Source organism: Capsicum annuum, chromosome 8, assembly GCF_002878395.1.
Source record: "Capsicum annuum cultivar UCD-10X-F1 chromosome 8, UCD10Xv1.1, whole genome shotgun sequence".
NCBI classification, from domain to species: Eukaryota; Viridiplantae; Streptophyta; class Magnoliopsida; order Solanales; family Solanaceae; genus Capsicum; species Capsicum annuum.
This window is the reverse complement of record NC_061118.1, coordinates 81,336,689-81,360,373: the sequence shown is the minus strand read 5'-3', so window position 1 is coordinate 81,360,373 and position 23,685 is coordinate 81,336,689. Positions and strand designations below refer to the sequence as shown.

Sequence of the window (23,685 nt, the reverse complement as noted above, 5' to 3'; positions counted from 1 at the left end):
ATTGACAAAAATGACATCCGTAACCAAACCGAAATAAATTCGATTTGGTTCGATTTTTACAAATTCGGTTCGATTATTTCGGATTTTTATTTCTTTTATTAATGCACTCTCTTCTTACCAAAAAAAAAAAACTATAAATAACTCAACATGGATGAAACGAAATGAAATAATCATAAGCTTAACATAATACATAACGTCATTAATCATTACATATAATATAACCTCGCATAAATAGTCTACAAAACAACACAAAACTCATAAAAATAGTCCATGAAACAACATACTTTCTGCATAAATAGTCCATAAAACAGTCAAAAGTAACCAAAATAGTCCATAAAATATTTGAGTCACTAAAACAATCCATTAACATCCTGCGGCGTATGCGATTTTGCTGTTAAATGTTAATTGTGAATGTGAATTACTAAATATTATATATATATAATATATATATAAAATAAAATATATATATTATTTATTTATTTATAAAATTTCGATTTTTTCGGTTTAACCAAATTTTTTTTTTAAAACAAAAAACCGAAATTTTAAAATTACAAACCGAATCCGATCCGAAAAACCGAAACCAAAATTAAATGTCGATTTGGTTTTCGGTTTTTCCGGTTTAAACCAAAATATGCCCACCCTTAACTTTACTGGACATGAAGTTTAAGAAAAAGAAGGAAAGACATATTGCGCATACCATAAGAACCATCAGAACTTGTGTTCTTGATCATGAAATGACATTTCTATGACTATAAGAGTACGTCAATAAGGATAAAACGTAAAGTTCGAAGTTAAAGAGTTTCCAATTATGAAAAGGTGTTATTCTTTCTGAAACAAAACAAAAAGGAAAGTTTGATAAACAAAATGGAACACCCAACTTTTGTGTCTAACTTCTCACTTCAGCTACTTTCTATTTCAATTCGTTATTGTTTACTTAATAGTACTATATTCCTGGTATTCTTTTGCCGAAAGTTAATATCATTAACAAGGCATCAAGAAGATGCATAGTCACAAAAGAGGCTAAAGGTTAGCTCCAATACAAGGGTGTATGTGCCAAGTTCAAGGAGCTACAAAACCAAAAAAGAGTGAAAGACTTTTGGCACATATCACAAGTACCCTTAGGGCTTTTGTTCTTAAACACGAGTACAAGAACAGCCAAAGGTGTGGCCTAGTGGTTCAATGAAGTTGGGTTGAGCAACATGAGGTCTCAAGTTTCAATTCCCAATAGAGACGAACACTATGTGATTTGTTCCCATCTGTTCTAGCCTTGGTGGATAGAGTTACCTGATACCAATTGCTAGTGGGAGGTGGCAGGTATCCCATGGAATTAGTCGAAGTGTGCGCAAGATGGCCAAGGAACCACGGTTAAAAAACAAAAACACAAGTACACAACATACCATTTCTATGGCGATAAAGAATATGTCGTTAGTATTAGTGACTACGAGTTGGTTAAATGGGGTCAAGCAAATTGAAAATGAAAGATCATTATATTTTGACTTAGTTCATAACTTTTTAGAAAAATATAACTTCATAAATAAATTTTATGAAAGCTATCATCAACTAACGTATGATGCATTGAACTTTTAACATCTCAAGTCCATAGAATTAATAAACAAAAAGAAAGAAGAGAAATGATTTTCAAGTTGGCTTGACTAAGGTTTGCTAATATTCTTGTCCTAGTTTTTAAAAAGCAAGAAGATAAAAGCATCACAAGTAACTAATTTGAATAGTTTTCCTCCCTTAATGGTTAACCATTCTTTTCATGATTCACAATCGAAGAGCTAGTTGGCGGTTCAAATCTTAGAGGGAGGCAAAGACAATTCTTTTAGCTTGCTCAACGGCACCATGGAAGAGTCATTACAGGCGGTCTGATACTTCTGGAGTCCTCTCATTTCGAATGTCCAAAATCCCATCAACCTATCCGAGTCGTTGGATGATTGCTTCTTAATCTTTTCCACATAAGAATGAGCAGAAATTAAATTAAGTAAAAACTAAGTACTTTGTTCTCTTACAGCTACGTTTTAATCCCAAGCAAGTTGAGTCAGCTATATGAATCCTCACTAATCATATCATTTCATTTAAACTCATCCGAGACCAATATTAAATAATATAAAGGTTCAACTTCATCTAGAATGAACTGATTTTATTGTACTTTGTAATCATAAGTTCCTTATTTAGACATTGCTTTTGAATAAGTTCAGCCACCAAATTACAACAAAGTGCCTGAATCAAAAAGAAAGTCCTTGGGAGCATATGAGGCCAAAAAGCAAAAGAGCTCATTAAAAACTCTTTTTCCAACCTCTCACTCATTTATCATTACCACCACACACACAAAAAAAAAAAAAAAAAAATGGTATTAGAGCAGTAGATAGGTCTTCTCACAACCTAGTCACCTAACGAACAAGTGATTGCACAACCAGTAGATTTCATAAAGAAACAAATGCTTATTTTGGTAATCAGTTATATAAAAGGCAAGTACTGAAAGACAGTGCTCAACAGCTAAATTTGATGACATGCACAGAAAACTATTTTATTTAAAAGCGGGAGGAGCACACCTGAATGCACAGACCCAGTAATGGGGATATTTCCTTCTTCAAATTATCACGAATCAGACCAAATATCTTCTCTACACATGCAGTTAATTGTTGTTTAAACAGTAAAGCTGGATATCTTGCTTCCATATGCGACATTCCATCCTCCAATCCAATAAATTTCAAGGGCGACGTTAAACTCTGAAGAAGGTGAAAATGCAAAAACCTGTTTTAAGTCTTCTATTGTTAACCAGCAATGAGAATCATGATAAATGCAAAAGAGACTGCAACAATCATAGCAGGTTTGATGACAAAGCACAACAAATATATACACCACGAACAGACTATATGTACACATACTTGGCTTGTAACTCAGTTCGGTCTGTTTAAACTTTTCTGGCACCCCTTAACTATAAGATGGAATTACATCAAACATGATAACCCCGGCACCAACATATAGAAATATTTCAAATGAATGCACAGATAACCTTCCCTCATGCTCAGGGACCCCCAAAAGTAAAGGGGAAAAGAAAGAGATAGATCAAAGTGGACTTAAAGGAAGACTTGTTAAAGAGTAAAATAAATCAGGTGAGGTCATACACAACAAAAACATGACTAGTTGGCCCCATCGATATAGAGTTTTTCCAACCAGAGGAGAAGAAAATGCCATCAAAGAAGTTCTAGCACAGAGTTGTGGGAAAGAAGACGTAAAACTGATGAGATCTGTACGTGCTGATAAAAAGGTACTCCAACAACAGCCTCAGGGCTTTGCTCTATTGGTAAGAGTGCATCACGTGATGTGCGCTTTAGATGCACGTCACGGATTTGAACCCTATCACAGACAAAAGCTTGGCATGTGAAGTGGATGGGGTTAAAGTGGCAGGATCATTATCCACCGAGTTCCATATCATACACCACTGGGCCCGGAGTATTTCTTGGTTATCCAAAAAGGACACTCCAACACCTGCATAAATGTTCAGGGAGGCGTAATCGTGATGCAGAAAAAAGAAGCAAGGCACTGCATCATGCATTACGTGAAGAGATGCAAGCGCATCATTGAAGTGCATCGCAATTTAAAAGAAAAAAGACTAAATAGAGCATCCAACAGTAAGACAGAACTGAAAAGACCACAACAACTATATAATCAACAATAAAGACTATATAAGAAGAAGTTTAAATTGAACTGCAAAATCACAGGTTTGATCATCTAAACAACTGCTACAAAACAGACCAGCAAAACAACACAGACGATGGTAGCAAAATAGTTCAGCAAAATAGCAAAACAACCCAGAAAAAGAAGAAAAAACAAATCTAAATTAGTAATGTTTCAACATCTAATTCTTGTTATATTAAAGCAGCGAAGAAGAAGAAGTCGCAGAAATGGTGATCGCAGCAGTGAAGAAGAAGAAGCCGTAGCAGTAGACTTCAAAGTTAACCCTCAAAAATCGCAGTAGTGGTAGTCGTAGCAATAGACTCTTTTTTAATTTAAAATTGACCCTAAAAATAAACATGAAGTGACTCTATTAGTATTTATTTAAAATTGACCCTAAAAATAAAATCAACATGATACGCTCTCATCGACTTGCATCTCGCATAACCCTGTGATGCGCCACTTCTGCAAGGTTGACTCGCATCAGCCACAGGCAGCGAGAGGGGCTTGCATCGCTTCGCATCATGACATTATGCTACGATGCGAGTGCATTCCTAAACACTGGCTTGCATAGCTCGCAATAGTTGTCAACTCATCCAATTTTTATAACCGAGAAATCCATCAGAAGCCAACCCTTTGGACTAGTCAGCCTCCAAAACTCGAGGATGTTGTGCTCGCCTTCAACTCTTCTCCACTTAAACGCTATAGTTAATTGCTCAGCACAGGGCTCGAACATGTGAGCTCAGACACAATCCCTCAATCTTTGCCTAAGCTAACCCCTGCGGCTCCAATTTTTATTTATGAGTACTCCTGACACAATTTCATACATTTCTTAAAATATACTCCCTTCGTCTGGCAATAATTGTCCACTATACTAAAAATAGATGTCCAACAATACTTGTCAAATTTAGAAAACCAATAGATAATTACCCATTTTTGCCCATTTTACCCTTGGTATTAAATACTACTTCATCCATTTCAAACAGAATGACATACTTTCCTCTTTCGTCCGTTTCAAAATATTGACCCCTTTCCTTTTTTTTGACAATACTTTAATTCAACTTTACACGTGGCATGTTTATGACCACAATATTAAAGAGCATTTGGGTACATTTGACATAACTTTAATTTAGGACCACAAGAATCAAAAGTCTTCTTTACTTTCTTAAACTTCGGGTTAAGTCAAACTAGGTCATTCTTTTTGAAACGGAGGGAGTATTCATTATCCAATACATTTTTCAAAGCAATAAACTAAATCTATTCAAAGGGTGATATGATAAAATTACTTCCATTATTTATTACTCCCTTCGTCCCATTTTATACATCATCATTTCCTTTTTGATCCATCCCAAAAAGAATATCATCTCTCCTTATTTGACAACTATTTGATGGCATCATCCTCATTTTATCCTGATTGGGTTCCACTTAATAAGAAAAGACAACTAAAAAGTAAACATTAGAGTGACTTTAAGAGAGGCAATTTTGTAAACTTTACAAACATCATTTATTTCTTAAACTCTGTGTCCAATCAAATGGCGACACATAAAATGGGATAGAGGGAGTATTTCTTTTCTTGTGTGCCAATCAATAGTGGAAAGGTATGGTTGGACGGAGGGAGTAAGTTGATAAAGAAACTACAAATGAATATAACCCATAAAAGTTAAAAATAGAGCGGTGTGTTTTAATTTCTACTAACTACATTATCAAAATATATTTACTACTACTATCATGATCAAATATTGATTGGATATAGTAATAACAACAGAACATGGTTATACTATTACAAATACCAGGATTTGTATTTTATGACCTCTGTAGCTATACAACTTACTTGTGCAACCCTCCCATTTAGTGCAGAACCACCTCCAGAACGCTGAGAGGACGTACTAAAGAAGCCATTCGCCCTCAAATTTCTTTGCAGAAGACAGAGAAGTGCAGATGCATTAGATAACCAATATGGCAACGTGACATCCTCATCTCCAACCTGACACCCCAAAAAAATTAAAACGAAGAAGACCTGGTTAAAGATGAATGATACTAAAGACATTAGCTAGTCTAGAACTATCAGATAGTTACCATCTTTTTGAGAATTGTATTATTTTCAAAAGTAAAAAACTATCATCTCATTTAGAACAAAAATGTCATTTGTTCAACAAGCACATTTAGTGCAATAGCTAGCAAGGTGATAACACACTAGGTAGGAAGTCACCTGGATGTTTAGCTACATATCATGCTAAGCTAGTCGAGGTACCCGATGAGTAAATTTGGTTCAATAAATAGCAAGGTGGTTTACAACTAGGTTAGCTAGCCAACTGTCGGTTTTTGGCTTTGAAATTAGAGAAATAACAGAGAAAGACTTGGATTGAAAAAATACTGCAATTGTATTGTCAAAGGAAATTATTTTATTAATAACTCAAAACATATATTTATAGCTAAATTTCTAACTACACTTCAATTTAAATTGGGAGAACTAATTCTTATTCAAATAACAAAGGGAAAACTAATTCCTAAGTCACATAGGACTCTAATAATTTAAAACTACTAAAATTATCTATTCCTACTTTATTTCTGAAACATATTTTCAACACTTCTCCTTGGATCAGAAATTGTCTCGGCTTCGGCTGAATTCGACCTATTGAATAAATCTGTCAATTCATCTTTGTTCTTGCATGGTTTGTGTGCATCTTTTGCCTCTCATATCAACTTGTAAAATCTCATGATTAGTGAAATCAAAGATTCGACAATATTTATCTCCAAATAACAATTTAAATCCTTCTTCCATTAGTTGGTCAATACTTAACAAACTTTTATCAATACCGGGCACGTAAAGGACATTTGAAATTATTTTTGTATGTGAAATTATTTTAATTGCAACTTTCCCTTTTTCTATTGCAGGAATATAGTCACCATTCCCAATTCTGACTTTCTTATTTTCCAAAGGCAGAAACTCTTTAAAAAGAGTTTTGTCATATGTCATGTGATTTGTACAACCACTGTCAATCATCCAAAAATCAGATTTCTTGGTTGAAGAATATGTTGCCACAAATAAGTGATCTTCTTCTTCTTTGGTGACTTGGGCATCTGCTTCATATTTTTGTAATTTGTTTTTGCAAATCACAGCTTCATGGCCAAGTTGATTACAAATCTTGCATTGTACATCTGGCCTCTACCAACATTTAAATGGAGGATGGCCTATTTTGCCGCAGTGCTGGCAAGATGGGTAGCTTTTTCCTGAATTATTACTCTTGCTTTGAGTCTTGTGGTTGGCTGCCAAAGCTCCTTCAACCATATCATCCTGTCTTATAAGCCTCCTTTGCTCTTATGCCTACAACGTATTTATAACAATTCTGCCAAGGTAATCTTGAAGAGGTCTTTTGTGTTTTTCAAGGTAATTATTGATACTTCGTATCTTTCAGGCACAGTAACAAGAATTTTTTCAACAATTCTTGAATCTTTAAATTTTGTGCCAAGCAATCTTACATTGTTAACAATACTAAGAAGTCGGTTTGAGTACTCTTTGACGGTCTCAAATTCCTTCATCTTTTGCAATTCGAATTCCCTTATTAGATCCAACACCTTCATTCCTCGTATTCTTTCATCTCCTGTATATTCTTCCTTCAGATAATCCCAAATTTCTTTTACTGATTTATAGGCCATATTCTCGTGAAAATTATTGGAGAAACACTAGAAAACCAAGTTGTTTTTGCCTTTGATTTTCTAATTTTCTAATCAGGGCTACCATGGGATTATCGGGCAGCGGAAGAACCTCATAATCCTCCTCCACGGCCTCCCAAAGATCTAAAGCCTCAAGATAGGTCTCTATTCTTACTGCCCAAAGACAGTAATTCTCACCACCAAAGACCGGAGGAGCTATTTGGAAAAAGTTGTTTTCAAAATTCATCACTATCAGAGATCACTCAAGAAACTGGCTCTGATACCAATTGTTGGTTTTTGGCTTTGAAATTAGAGAAATAACAGAGAAAGATTTGGAGTGAAAAATACTACAATTGTATTGTCAAAGGGAATTATTTTATTAATAACTCAAACCATATATTTATAGCTAAATTTCTAACTACACTTCAATTTAAATTGGGATAACTAATTCCAATTCAAATAACAAAAGGAAAACTAATTCTGAAGTCACATAAGACTCTAATAATTTAAAACTACAAAAATTATCTATTCCTACTTTATTTCTGAGACATATTTTCAACACCAACCCAGATATGCAATTGCATATCATGGTAAGAAAGTAATCACAGGCCACATGCAAAATAAGTTCTGAAAACTTTGTACTGAATTGTTGTGTAACCAGCTTACCTCCTTTGATAAGGGTAAAGACCTCTACCTCTAAACATGAGAGTTTGAGTCACACACGTAGGGAAAGAGCAATTTTGGGCTCATGGGCATGTACAGGGGTGGGTTTACCTATCAAAAAAGATTGTGTAGACCACTTAATCTAAAAATTTAAAATATTAAGAGATGAAACACATTTATTTGTGGGGCTCCTTTTTTCTCATGGGCCAAGTATATGAAATATTTTGTTGGTAAACAGCCAAAAGCCTAATGCAGGACCATTTAGAGTGTATGAACCATAATGTTCAAAAAGAGTGTATGAACCACCTTCTTCTAAAAGCTTGTGATGTTAAGGAACACTTTTGTTAATTGTAGGTTTGCAACATAATGGATTTGGGACTAGGACTGTAACTCTATGTCTCCAACTTCATGGTAGGCCTTCAAGAAGTTCCACGTGTGTTGCTTAACCCAGTAGTCAAATCTAACAAACACATCATTCACTAGATAATTTAGCATTCAATTGATCAAGAATGCACAATGGCTTATCAAACTTAGACAAACCTAAGATGGTTAAAATTAGTAGTTGATACTTGATATTAGAGTAGCGTGGCATTCATTCACATTTAGTCAGTTTTTACTGTTTCAATAATTATTGTACATTCCATTAAGTAGTTAAATCACTGTTAGTCTAATAGTTAGTTACAGAGCTAGGGATGACGAGCTGTAGGTGATGAGCTGTCAACCAATTAGAAGTTATTTTGGTAGAAGATATTTTGTGATTCCTAGCCTATAAAACTCAGAGCAATGCTCTCATTGTATTCATTCAATCAGTTTTCAAATTAATAAAAATTCTTTATCTACTTTGCTCTGCAAGAGCTTGGAGCTCAACAATTGTAGTTTGAGATTGAGCATTGTATTCTCATTTGCGTACTGATTTTCACATGGTATCAGAGCAGTCAATGTTGGTTATGTAGATTGTTGTTATCGAAGAGTTAAGATCTCTTCTAGTTGCGTGTTTTGCTCAATTTATTTGCTTGTTTTTGATCAATTTCAACGATGGTGGCTCCCAGAATTGATCAAAATTACCCACCGTATATAGGACCATCGGATACTTTAGGGATGGTGATGATTCCTATAAAGTTGGTTCGATTGAAGAATTACGGATTGTGGAGTAAATCGATGAGAATCACAGTTTCAAGAAAGAGGAAATTGGTTTTGTTACAGGCTTGTACCAAGGAATGCTCAAAGATGATTTACACTAAGTCACAAACAGTAGGAAACTTGCATAGCAATTGTGATACCATGGCTGATGAACAAATTAGTGAAGAACTTCTCTGTGGAATTGTGTATGCTACGAGTGCTTACTCGGTTTGAGAAGATCTGACGGAAAGGTTTGACAAGGTCAATCGAATGTGTATATATCAATTGCATAAGGAAATCATTACACTTTCACAAGGAATTGACTCTATAGCACAATATTTTACGAAGCTGAAGACACATTGAAGTGAATATGATACAACTCCTGGATATGCATGTCCACAATCTAAGGATTACATAGAACACTTCGACTCAAATGAGGCTAATTCAGTTTGAGTGGTCTAATGAGTCATATGATCAAGCTAGGAGGCAGATCATATGGAAGGGAGTTACTCCTTATCTAAACCAGGCTTATGCTATGATAATTGAAGACTAAATAAAACTTCAACATGTATGATTAATGCAGTTGAGAAGCTACATACAGTAATGATGAATGACAATCGAGACCAAGGAAATGAACATTATACAACAACAAACCCAGTATATTCCCACAAAGTGGGGTCTGGGGAAGGTAAAATGTACGCAGTTCATATCGCTACCTCCGAAGAAGTAGAGAAGTTGTTTCCGATACACCCTCGACTCAAGATAAAGAATAGTAAAAAAAAGAGCGTAATGAAACATGAAACAGAATGGATGGCATAACATAAATAAGGGATAAGACATAATAAAATAAAAAATAAAAATCAGAGCAATACGAAATAAGATAAATAAGCGCAATATGAAATAAGAGATATGAAATAGGATATCTAAAATATGACACCCACCTAGTAACAACATACACTCACAAACCAAAGACACCCACCACACTCAAACCCTCCTGACTAGGGGCTCCTACCTATAGACACAGTCCTAGGATTACTAACCCGGCTATACATGAGCTCTTCTAACTACTTGCTATAACTCACGCACTCATCCTAGCCTTCTACCCTTATCCGCGACCTCCACACCTTCCTATCTAAGGTCATGTCCACAGTAAGCTGCAGCTGTTCCATGTCATGTCTCATCACTTCCCTCCAGTATTTCTTCGGCCTACCTCTCCTCCTCCTGAAGCCATCCAACACTAGTCTCTCACACCTACGAACTGAGGCATCCGTGCCCCTCCTCATCACATGCCCAAACCATCTCAGCCTTCCCTCCCGCATCTTGTCCTCCACTGAAGCCACTCCCATCTTCTCCCAGATAATCCCACTCCTAACTCTATCCCATCTAGTAAGCCCACACATCCAACGCAACATTCTCATTTCCGCCACCTTCACTTTTTGAATGTGGGAGTTCTTGACTGGCCAACACTCTGCTCCATACAGCATGGCTGGATGGACTGCTACTCTGTAGAATTTGTCTTTAAGCTTAAAACGCACCTTCTTATCACACAACACTACCGAGGCGAGCCTCCACTTCATCCAACCTGCTCCAATACAGTTAGAGACATCCTCATCAATGTTGTCATTCCCCTGAATCATAGCCCTAAGATACTTAAAACTATCCCTCTTACAAACATCCTGGGAATCCAACCTCACCGCCACATCGTCCTCCTGCCTCAAGTCACTAAACTTGCATTCCATATACTCCGTCTTGGACCTACTCAACCTGAACCCCTTAGATTCAAGGGTTTACCTCCAAACCTCCAATTTTTCATTCACACCCCCCGCGTCTCATCAATCAGTACTACATCATCCGCAAACAACAAACACCAAGGCACCTCCCCTTGAATACTCTGCGTCAACACGTACATCACCAACGTAAAAAGGAATGGACTAAGAGTCCAACCCTGATGCAACCCGTTCTCGACCAGAAAATGCTCTGAGTCCCCTCCCGCCGTTCTCACCCGAGTCTTCCCTCTATTGTACATGTCCTTAATAGCTCTAATGTACGCCACCGGGACCCCTCTCACCTCTAAGCATCTCTAAAGAACCTCCCTAGGGAATTTGTCATACGCCTTCTCCAAGTCGATGAACACCATGTGCAAATCCCTCTTTATTTCCCTATACTGCTCCACCAATCTCCTCACCAGGTGGATTGCCTCTGTCGTCGAGCAACCCAGCATAAAACCAAACTGATTCAACGAAATGGACACGACCCTCCTCAGACTCGACAGCTTGATACCCCAATAGTTGGTGCATCTCTGAATGTCATACTTGTTTTTATATAACGAAATCATTGTACTCACCTCCAATCCTCAGGCATTCTCGCCGCCTGGAAAATATCGTTAAACAAATCAGTCAACCACCTTAAACCTGCCCCCTATAAACTCCAAAAAATCCACCAGAATTTCGTCAGGCCTCATCGCCCTTCCCCTCCACATCCTACGAATAGCCTCACTGACCTCCTCAACCTTAAAACGTCTACAATAACTGAAATCACGGCTCTCCTCCGAGTGCTCCAGCTCCCCTAACTCAAGTCTCTGTCCCCCTCCTCGTTCAAAAGCTTATGAAAATACTCCTGCCATCTCTTCTTAATGTGAACATCCTCCACCAGAACTCTACCATCCTCCCCCTTAATGCACTTCACTTGATCGAGGTCCCGACCCTTCCGCTCCCTATCCTTAGCAAGCCTATACAACCTTTCCCCCGCTTTTCTCCTCTAACCCCACATACAAGCTCTCAAACACTGCTTTCTTAGCAGCTGTAACTGCTAGCTTAGCCTCATTCCTTGCTACTTTGTAGACCTCCCTATACACCCGCTTCTGCTCTATATCTTTACTCTCAATCAACTTAGCATATGCCCCCTTCTTAATCTCCACTTTCTTTTTAACTTCTTCATTCCACCACCAATCCCCCTTATGCCATCCTGCCCGACTCCTCAAAACACCCAACACGTCTCTAGCAGTCTTCGTGATGCAACTGGCAGCCCTATCCCACACAACATCCATGTCCCCCTACACGCCCACACCCTCAATCCCGCCACTTTCTCCTCTATCTCCAGCGCCCTATCTGGCGTCAAGCCACTCCACTTAATCCTAGGCCGACCCTCCCCGGCCCTTCTCTTCTTGCTCTTCTTGATAAGGAAGAGAACATTATAAAGGAAGGAAATGTGAATACTGTCACTTTACTGGTCATACCAAGGATAATTACTACAAGTTGATTAGATATCCAACTAACTGGAAAAATAGGAAGAAACTTGGTTACGGAGAACATGGAGGTTTCACGGGTGGAGCAGGTCCTGTGAATAAGAATCAAGGACATGGAGGTACTGGTGGTTACCATGGGATTGAAGGATATGCTAATTCTGGTGGATAGGGAGCACAACACTCCTGGTGGATATGGAGCACAACTCTCTGCAAACATCATCTCAAGTGGATATCTGGATCACACACACATCCACTCGTGATGAAGACAACACGGGACTGCTGGCTAGAGGATAAGCATTCATGAATAGGAGTAAAAGCAGATATTGAACTTGCTGAACAAAGATGTGCAGGAAACTAAGCAGGCCAACATGACAGGAATGTCAAGTGTTACCACTTGCTTAATGTCAACTGCTTTTACACAGGAATGGATAGTAGACTCTGGTGCATCTCATCATGTGACAGCAAATAAGGATCTGTTGGTAAGAAATAGTGGTGTAACTAAACCAACAAAAGATCGGATACAGGTACAGGTACATCTACCTACTGGAGCAAAGTGGATATCACACATATAGGTGAAGCATCTATTTTTGGAAAGGAGACACTGAAGAATGTGTTATATGTACCAGATCTCAAGCTTAACCTGCTATCAGTGTCTAAGGTTACTAGAGGACTGAGTTGTTTCGCCTCTTTTATCCCAACTTTTGTGTGTTTCGGGACTTCTTCAGTGGCAAGTTGAAGGGGATGATTGGTAAGGAATATGGTGGGCTGGACATATTCAGAAGTGAGTTTGGAATAAAGAATCTGCAAAGCACAAGAAATGATTCAAAGAAGGTGGTTGCAGAAGTAATAAAGCAGGAAGCCAACTTGTGGAATAGGAGGCTTGGAGATCCCTCTCTTCAAACACCGAGACATTTAGATGTAGCTCAAAGTAATGAAGAACTCAATGACTGTCATGTCTGTCCAATAGCCAAACAAGAAGGACTCTCATTCCCTAACAGTAAGTCTAGAGCGTCTATGAAGCTTGATATTGTTCATATGGACATCTGGGGCCATACAAAACACCCACTGTAGATAACAGGCATTATTTTTTAATAGTGGTGGATGACTATAGCAGATTAGTATGGGTTTATAAGTTACAACTGAAGCCTAAAACCATTGTAGCTAGCAAGAATTTCTTGTCAATGATACAGACACAGTTTGGTGCCCATGTTGAAGTTGTGAGGTCAAATAATGGTACTTGATTCTTTAATTCTCAATGAACAGATTTATTTCATCAATTAGGCATTATGCATCAAAGTAATTGTCCTCATACACCACAGCAAAATGGGATGATTGAGAGGAAACATGGACAAATTCTCAACATGGTTAGAGCTATTAGATTTCAGTCCAAAATGCCTATTAGATGTTGGGGATAATGTATTAAAGCAGCAGTATACTTAATAAACAGATTACCTTCCTCAGTTCTGGAGAACGAGAGTTCCTACGAAATGTTGTTTGCAAAGAGGCCATTATTGTCTCATCTAAGAGTTATAGGGTGTCTCCGTTATGCAGCTGTTGTGCCAAAGAGTGACAAGTTCTCAGAAAGAGCTGCTCCTGCTATCTTGATGGGCTATTCAGAACTACAAAAAGGCTATCTACTTCTGAATATCCACACTAGGAAATTCTTTGTGAGTAGAGATGTGATCTTCAAGGAGGAGATTTTCCATTTGGAGCAGACTCAGACAGACTCTCACTCTTCTATGCTTATGGGATCTCCTTCAGAACAAACAGCAGAAGCACATGTGCATGATGTTGAAGTTGAACTTCATCCACAAGCCTCATCACCAGAAACAATACATGATGATGATTTTTTGTGTCAGGAACAATACCATCACAGGAGCAAAGGTTATAGTCAACAGGAAGGCCTAGATTATCAAGATACCTTTTCCCTTGTTGCAAAAATGGTGACAGTGAGGTGTGTTGCTGAATTAGCGGTGTCAAAAGGATGGAGTTTATTTCAAATGGATGTATATAGTTCTTTCTTGCAAGGAGATCTTGATGAGGAGATGTATATGGAACTACCAGAGGGGTTCAAGCAGCCTGGAGAGACTAAGGTGTGTAAGTTGCTTAAATCATTGTATGGTTTAAAAGCACGCTTCTAGACAATGGAATATAAAGCTTACTAATGCTTTGTTAGCTGCTGGTTTTCTCAAAGTACTTACTCCATATTCACCCAGAAGCAGCATGAGGATTTAGTGATAGAATTGGTGTATGTTGATGATTTGTTAACCACTAGGAGTAGCAAACAACTAATTGCTGAAGCTACGTAGACATTACATCAACAGTTTAAACTAAAGGACCTAGTTGAACTCAAGGTCTTCATGGGCACTGAGGTCTTGAGATCTGCAAAGGGTGTTATTCTGAACAAGAGGAAGTATATTTTAGAACTTATCTCTGATGTAGGTCTTAGTGGTGTCAAGCGTGCATCCACTCCCATGGAGTGTAATTTGAGGTTGACATCAATAGAGTATGATCAGACTACTGGCCTTACTGAAGATGTTATTTTGCATGATGTTACCCCTTATCAAAGGTTAATTGGTAAGCTTCTTTATGCTACCAACAGGGGTGTCGATGGTTTTTAAAAAACCGACTTAACCAACCGAACCATACCGTACCAAACTGATTTTTAGGTTTCTTTTATAGAACTGACGGTTTTTATATAAAATAACTGTACCAAATAATAGGGTAGGTTTTTTATTTTATAAAAATTAACCAAAATATAATCAAACTGTACCAAATAATACATGTGTAAAACATATTTTATATATTAAGTTAAAGAATAATAAATATTTAACTTTTTGCTATAGGCATGGGGAGATGGAAGTGACTACAAGCGGCAACATAATTAACACTAAAAGTCTGAAAGCTGAAATTTATTATAACTACTTGATCAAAATTAAATTATTCTAGCATCTCTACTCTCGAGCAGTAACTAGTAAGCTACAAGGTATATCACCAATCTTGGGTAGCAAGATACAAGCTAGCAATTAGATATTATTTCTATCTTATGACTAAAAATTTCTCTTATTGAATAATTAATTTAAGTAGACTCGGTTCTTGAGTTCCATATTGATCAATTTCTTCCGCTTGTGTGATCTAAATTATATTTTTCATTATTTTATGTTCTGTAAAATAATGAGATGAATCTCCATTCTTGATTATCACCTTTTAAATAATAAAAATGTCTAGAGATTTTTTGTCAAAGCCATACACAAGTATACATGGTAGCATGTACTACTTTTCATATTTTTTCAAAAAAAGACGAAAATTAACAAAACCGAACAGATACAGAAGAAAAACCGAGACAGTGGGATGGTTTTGAAAAGTCTAATTTTGGTTATATAGAATAAAATAACCAAAAAAATAGTATGGCATATGTCGAATGAGCTGGCAGATTGAGGCAAAATCTGCCCCACAATGACTGGCAGATTTCAATCAAATCTGCTCCACAAATCAGCTAACAGATTGACTGTAATCAACTCCTGTAAATATGGGATAGCATGTATCTTAGAAAAATATATTATTTTTTATTTTAGGAAATAGATTAGGGGAAATCTCTTGATTCAAGAATCTCCCAAGAATCAGGAATTGATTAGTTCATTCTGATCTTACTTTTCTCGGATAAATATTGTACAATTCTATGAATAAAAAATATACTTTTCCCGTATCTTAACTTTCATGGTATTAGAGCGGGATGTTTTCCCCTAGTATCACATGGAAAAAATAGCTTTCCAAGGAGATCATCTTTCTGGAAAATCAAAAAAAGACAAAAATTCTTCTCTAGAAGTTCCTACAAAAAATATGATGACTCAAGGAGGCCATGTTTCTCACATGTCCTTCCATTTAACTTCTCATCGATTAAACGGGAAGAACTACCTGGAATGGGCACAGTCCGTAAAACTTGCAATTGATGGTCGTGGAAAGTTGGGACATCTGACCGGTGAGACGAAAAAGCCGAAAGTCAGAGACCCAAAGATGAACACCTGGAGATCAGAGAATTCACTCTTGATTGCCTAGTTAATAAATTCCATGGAACCACTCATAGGTAAACCTTATCTTTTTTTTCCACCTACTGCGAAGGATGTGTGGGAAGCTGTTAGGGAGACATATTCTGATGTAGAAAATGCTTCTCAAATATTTGAGTTGAAAATTAAACTATGGCAGTCTAAGCAAGGCAACAAAGAAGTCACTACTTATTATAACGAAATGGTGTCTTTGTGGCAGGAGTTAGACCAATGTTATAATGATGAAAGGCAATGTTTTGTGGATAGTACGAAAGCAAAAAAAAGGAAAGAAAATGAGAGGGTTTACCTTTTTTAGCAGGATTAAATCGAGAGTTTGATGAGGTTAGGTCCCGAACCTTAGGAAAAAGTCCTTTTCCCTCACTTTGTGAAACCTTTTCTGAAGTTAGGAGAGAAGAAACTAGGAGGAAAGTTATGTTAAAACCTGATTTAAATGTTGAACTAAAACCTGCTATAAACTCTTCAACTCTTGTGACAGTGAAAAGTGAGATAACAGAAAGAAAAGGCCATGGTGCGATCATTGCAAAAGACACTGGCACAGTCGTGAAACATGTAGGAAGATTCATGGGAAGCCACCGAACTGGAAGCAAAAGGGAGTTAATAATCGTGGCTTCCAATATCAACATGGTCAAGCCCTTCAAACAACTCATTTTGAGCAGGAGCAGCAACCTACTCCAGATTCATCTCCATTTACAAGGGAACAACTAGAGATTCTGCACAAACTCCTTCAATCTCCCCAGTTCCGTGCAAATGCACCAAATCCTTCTAATCCTTCTTGTTCTTTTGCTGAAATGAGTATCGTACCATCTGCTTTTCTTAGTGCCAACTCCAACCAAAATGATTCTTGGATCATAGATTCAGAAGCTACTGATCACATGACTGCAAGTTCCCGTGCTGTCTCTACTTATACTCTTTGTGCAGGGAATAATAAAATCAAGATAGTTGATGGTTCCTTCTCCGCAATCGCTGGAAAATGAACTGTTAAACTATCACCATCCCTCACACTTCATGATATTCTTCACGTTCCAAAACTGTCCTAAACTGTCCTGTAATTGTTTTCTGTCAATAAACTAAGTCGTTCTCTTAATTGTCGTGCTATTTTTTACTCTGATTTGTGTGAATTTCAGGAAAAGGTCTCGGGGAAGACGATTGGCAGTGCTATAGATTATGGAGGTCTTTATTTTCTTGACAACGGGGACAACTCTCTACAACTGAATCCTACTTGTTTGAACTTAACTTCTGTTTTGAATAAAGCATGCTTTGGCACAATAGGCTTGGACATACAAGTTTTTATTATTTAAAACATTTATTACCTCAGTTATTTGAAAATAAAAACCAGTCCTTATTCCAGTGTGAATTTTGTGAATTGGCTAAGCATCACTGATCATTTTTCCCTCTCAAAAGTATCAGGCTTTTAAACCGTTTATAATGATTCATAGTGATGTTTGGGGACCGTCTAGAATTTCAACAATGTTCGGAAAACGGTGGTTTGTAACTTTCATAGACGATCATACTAGACTGAGTTGGGTTTTTTTATTGAAGGACAAATCTGAGGTTAAAAATGTGTTTGAGACTTTCTATGTAATAGTGGAAACACAGTTTAATGAGAAAATAAAGATTTTTCGAAGTGACAATGGTCGAAAATTTTTTAATGAACAATTAGGAAGTTTTTTCAAAAAAACTGGGATAGTACACCAAAGCTCTTGTCCGAATACACCTCAACAAAATGGCATCGCAGAATAAAAGAATACGCACCTGTTAGAGGTAACTAGGGCCTTAATGTTTACCAGTAGGTTCCACAGTACCTTTGGGAGGAGGCTTTCTTGACTGCTACTTATTTTATTAATAGGATGCCATCTCGTCCTCTCAAATTTAAAACACCTTTTAACATTTTTCAGAGAGAGTTTTCCTAGTTCTAGTTTAACTACAAATCTGTCATTGAAAGTTTTTGGGTATACAACCTTTGTTCATGTTCATAATTGCAGTAAACTTGAACCAAGGGCTAAGAAGTGTGTGTTTGTAGGATACGCTCCAAATCAAAAGGGATATAAGTGTTATTATCCTCAGTCGAAGAGGATAATTGTCACGATGGATCTAACTTTTTTTGAATCCCAACTCTATTTTACTGCTCATCTTCAGGGGGAGTACCACATAGGTGAAGATTCGTCTTTCGAAGATATTGAGGAAACTAGATATCAGGCAAATGATTGACTAGATGTTACAATAAATATTGATGTGAGGGCTCTTAGAGAACATATGAATGAGTGTGATGCAAGAGATGAAAAGGACAGTGATTCGAGAGATGATAGGAACTTGAGCGACTTAAATGATAAAAACTTTGATATTGAACCTGTAGAGCCTTCAAATGACAAAAATAAAAATGGGAACAGAGAACAAACAAAACCAATACAAGTTTATTTGAGAAGGAACCGAACTCAAGGAAAAAAGACCGACGATCCTCAACACTATTAAAAGTCACCTCCGCAAGACCTTCCTGGAATTCAAGATAATCTTCCAACTGATTTTATTTCTAATTCCTTGTCAGATTTGGACCTACCTATTGCAAAACGCAAAGGTGTTAGAAATGTTTATAAATATCCAATTTCTATGTTTGTTTCCTATAAAAAGTTGTCTTCTAGTTATTGTCTTTACTTCACAACTTTCAAGTGTGCAGATCCCAAAAAATGTGCAGGATGCTTTACGAGTTCCCGAGTGGAAGAAGGCTATTTGGAAGGAATTGCGAGCTCTTAAAAAAAATAAGACATGGGAGTTGGTAGATTTGCCTGAGGGAAAGAAACCAGTATAGGCTGCAAATGGGTGTTCACCACCAAATTCAAGTCAGATGGATCCTTGGAGAGGTATAAGGCCCGCCTATTAGCTAAGGGGTTCACGCAGACATATGGCATAGACTATCTTGAGACGTTTTCTCCAGTAGCTAAGCTAAACTCAATTAGAGTTCTGTTGACAGTCGTAAGTAAACCTTGACTGATCTCTTCAACAGTTGGATGTGAAGAATGCTTTCTTGAATGGGCAACTAGAGGAAGAAGTCTATATAGATCTCCCACCAGGTTTTCAAGAGAAGTACAAGTCAAAGGTATGCAGACTTAGAAGATCTCTTTACGGACTAAAACAGTCTCCAAGGGCTTGGTTTGAAAGGTTTACTCAATTTGTGAAAAGGCAAAGATATGTGCAAGGACAAGCAAATCACACAATGTTCACTCGGCATTCACTAGAAAGAAAAATAGCAGTTCTTATAGTGTATGTTGATGATACCATCCTCCCAGGAGATGATGTGGTTAAAATAAAAAACCTAAAGGAGCGTCTTGCCTCAGAATTTTAGATAAAAAAATTAGGCACGCAGAAGTATTTTCTCGGCATGGAGGTTGCACGATTGAAACAAGGAATTATAGTGTCACAAAGGAAGTATGTTCTTGATCTGTTAAAAGAAACGAGAATGAGTGGTTGTAGACCAGCTGAAACTCCAATTGACCCGAATCTAAAGTTTGCGATAGATGGAAAACCAATTGATAGGGGCCGATTCCAGAGATTGGTAGGGAAGTTGATTTACCTGTCACATACTAGGCCTGATATTGACTTTGCTGTGAGCCTAGTTAGTCAGTTCATGCATTCTCCACGAGAAGAACACCAAGGAGTTGCGTATCAAATCCTAAGGTATCTAAAGAGCTCTCTTGGAAAAGGGTTGTTCTTTAAAAAGAATGAGCAAAGAAGTGTTGAAGCTTATACAGATGCGGACTGGCTAGTTCTTCTGTTGATAAAGGGTCTACGCCGGGATATTGTACATTTGTTTGGGGAAATTTAGTAACATGGAGAAGTAAGAAGCAAAACTTGGTGGCTCGAAGTAGTGCTGAGGCTGAGTATCAATCCATGGCACATGGAATTTGTGAAATGTTGTGGCTAAAGAAATGTTTGAAAGAACTAAGAAGACCTATGAGTTTGCCAATGAAGTAGTACTGTGACAATAAGGCTGCCATAAGCATTGCTCATAATCCAGTTCAACATGACAGAACAAAGCATGTTGAAGTGGACAGTGTTAGCAGGTTAGGCATGTTAGATATTTACATGCCAACTTGAACTACCTTTGAGTCATTTGTTAGCAGGTTAGGCATGTTCGATATTTACATGCCAACTTGAGGGGGAGTGTCGAATGAGTTGGCAAATTGAGGCAAAATCTGCTCCACGTGACTGGCAGATTTCAATCAAATCTGCTCTATAAATCAGTTAAGATTGACTGTAATCAACTCCAGTAAATATGGGATAGCGTGTATCTTAGGAAAATATATTATTTTTTATTTTAGGAAATAGATTAGGGGAAATCCCTTGGTTCAAGAATCTCCCAAGAATCAGGGATTGATTAGTTCATTCTGCTCTCACTTTTCTCTTGTAAATACTGTACAATTCTATGAATAAAATATATACTTTTGTAGTATCTTAACTTTCAGTATAAATTTTAAAAATAACCCCCAGAACCGCACCATTGACACCCCTAGCTACCATCACAAGGCCAGATATCAGCTATGCAATGTAAAGTCTTAGGCTGCATTTGTTTTTTTTAGATTCAGGCGTCTGAATCAGAATGCACATCTGAATGATTAAGATGTTTCTAGATCTGAAAACTGAATGATTACGACTGTTTGTTTTTCAACATCTAAATGTGCAAAAAAAATTATTTGTATATATGATAAAAATAAAATATACAATTCCAGGAAAAAACTAATTTATATATTAGAAAAGTATGTAATTTAATACAACAAAATTATTATTTGATTGAAATAAAACATTTAGGTTTGTTAGTGATAGTGGAGGTAGTTTATGATGGTGGTTACAGTGACAATGATTGATGTTAGTGATTAGTAATATTGGCAATGATAATTGTGATGGTTAGTATTGTAGTGACTGTTATAGTGGTGACGATTGATAGTGGTGGTGGTGGTTGTGATGTGACATTGCTTGATGTTAGTAGTTGGATTGTGATAGCTGAAAAACGAAAGCATGATGCTTGACAAAGTATTGGTGCTAGTTGGAGATGTTAGTTGTGATGGTGGATATGGTTGTTAGTAGAAATAAATTGTAGCGACAGTAGTGGTAGAGGTGGCGTTATTAGTGACAATGGTGGTGGCGACCAAAGAATGTGTGAAGGTTGTGATGTATTAGTGGTAGTCAGTGGTGGTGCTAATTGTAATAGATGAGTTGATGATGATGGTTCTATTGACGGCAGTGGTGGCGGTGAATATAATTAGAATAATAGAGTTAGTAGGTGTGATAGCGGTTGACAATAGTGGTTAGTAGCGATATTTGTTCAAGATGATGGTTTTGATGGTGGAGGTGGGTGGTGGTGGTGGGTTGTGGTTGATAATAGTGGCGATGATAGAGATGGTTAGTGGTGGTGACGGATGATTATGAATAGAGTAGCGCTGAATATTATCCAATACCAGAATACCTCTTCAGACCTATTAAGACTTGGTTCTAGATTTGAATGATTAAGACCTATTAAGAGCTATTAAGAGTTAAAAATCTTAATAAAAAACAAATGCACTTAATGGTCCGAAGTCTGAACCATTCAAATTCATACCTCCATTAAGTGCAAACAAATGACGCCTTAGTCTGTTTATACACTCTCTTAAAAGGTCACACTGGGATGCTACTGTAAGAGTAGTTAGATACCTGAAAGGTACAATTGATCAAGGGGTGTGGTTACAGGCTAAGCCAGCCAATGTCCTGACTTGTTGGTGTGACTCTGACACAGGATATGGGGTTAAGTTTGGAGAATCATTGGAGTCCTGGAAATCCAAGAAGCAGCACATTGTGTCCAAGAGCTCAGCTGAAACTGAGCTTAGAAGCATGGCTTCAGCTGTTGCTGAAAGTACTTGGTTGTTAGGTTTATTCAATGAATTAGGAGCGCAAATTCAAATGCCTATCACGATCATGATTGACAGCAATTCAGTTGTACAACTCGCAGCCAATCCGGTATTACATGAGACTTGAGAGAACTAAACACATAGAAACAGATTGGCATTACATCAGGAACAAAATCAAGGCTGGATTAATTGACACTGCCCCTATGTGTCCACTCAACAGCAGCTTGTAGATCTCTTGACAACAGGCTTGGGACAGGCTCGGCATATGCATCTACTAGGAAAGCTTGGTGTGCTCAATATATTGCACCCTTCAGCTTGAAGGGGAGGAGTTAAATTAGTAATTGATATTACAGTAGCTTAGCATTCATTCACAGCTAGTCAGTTTTTACTGTTTCACTAATTTTCACTAATTACTGTACATTCCATAGGAAGTTAAATCACTGTTAGTCTGGTTGTTGGTTATAGAGTTGGGGATGATGAACTGTAGGTGATGACTGTCAGTCGGTTAGAAGATATTTTGTAATTTCTAACCTATAAAACTCAAAGCAATTCTCTCATTGTATTATTAAATCAGCTTTCAGATTAATAGAAATTCTCTCTCTACTTTGCTCTACAAGAACTTGGAGCTCAACAATGGTAGCTTGAGATTGAGCACTGTATTCTCATTTGTGTACTGATTTTCACAAAGATAAAGTCCACAGAAAGAGATATTGGTCTAGGAATTTACTCATAAGATGGTAACTACAACAGCAAATATCATCTATAATCTGGAAAATGCACTTAAAACCTGGTTAAGAACTACCTAACGAAAGCATCAAGGAGTTTGACAAAGACCAAGTAGAATTTAAAACTCAAACATCCTTTATAACTATGAGAATTAATGGAGAAAATATTATTGAAATTGTTTGTCTACATAATTACACCAGGACCCTATTTATAGACACTATAGTACAATCATTTTCCAAGTAGGATTTTGCATATACTATTCCTATTTCTACTCATATTCTAACACTCCCCCTCAAGCTGGTGCATATAAATCATATGTACCTAGCTTGTTACAAATGTAATTAATACGAGGATCGGTGAGGGACTTGGTGAAGATATCCGTAAGTTGATCACTTGACTTCACAAATTTTGTAACAATATCTCCTGAGAGTGACAATCAATCTCTATGTGTTTAGTCCTCTCATGAAACACTGGATTTGATGCGATATGAAGGGCTGCTTGATTATCACACACAAGTTCCATCTTACTGGTTTCTCCAAACTTTAATTATCTCAGCAACTGTTTGATCCAAACTAACTCACAAGTTGCTACAGCCATTGCTCAATATTCTGCTTCTGCATTAGATCGAGCAACCACACTCTGTTTCATACTCTTCCAAGAC

General features: G+C 37.2%; 1 protein-coding gene across 8 annotated transcripts in view; it reads right to left on the bottom strand.

Moving 5' to 3' along the window:
• The window catches only part of LOC107838946 (myosin-15), a 100,546-nt gene that overhangs the window by 16,712 nt on the left and 60,149 nt on the right, over positions 1 to 23,685 (bottom strand). For 3 of the 8 annotated variants that reach the window (XM_047395726.1, XM_016682237.2, XM_016682238.2), the window contains exons 29-30: positions 5,513 to 5,665; positions 2,556 to 2,732 (exon numbers count right to left, since the gene is read on the bottom strand). In XM_047395726.1, the coding sequence (XP_047251682.1) occupies positions 2,556 to 2,732; positions 5,513 to 5,665 (330 nt within the window). Of the gene's footprint in view, positions 1 to 2,554; positions 2,758 to 3,286; positions 3,496 to 5,512; positions 5,666 to 23,685 lie in introns of those variants that run through there. The other 5 variants (XR_001664915.2, XR_007044082.1, XM_047395727.1 and 2 more) reach the window with 4 other exon arrangements.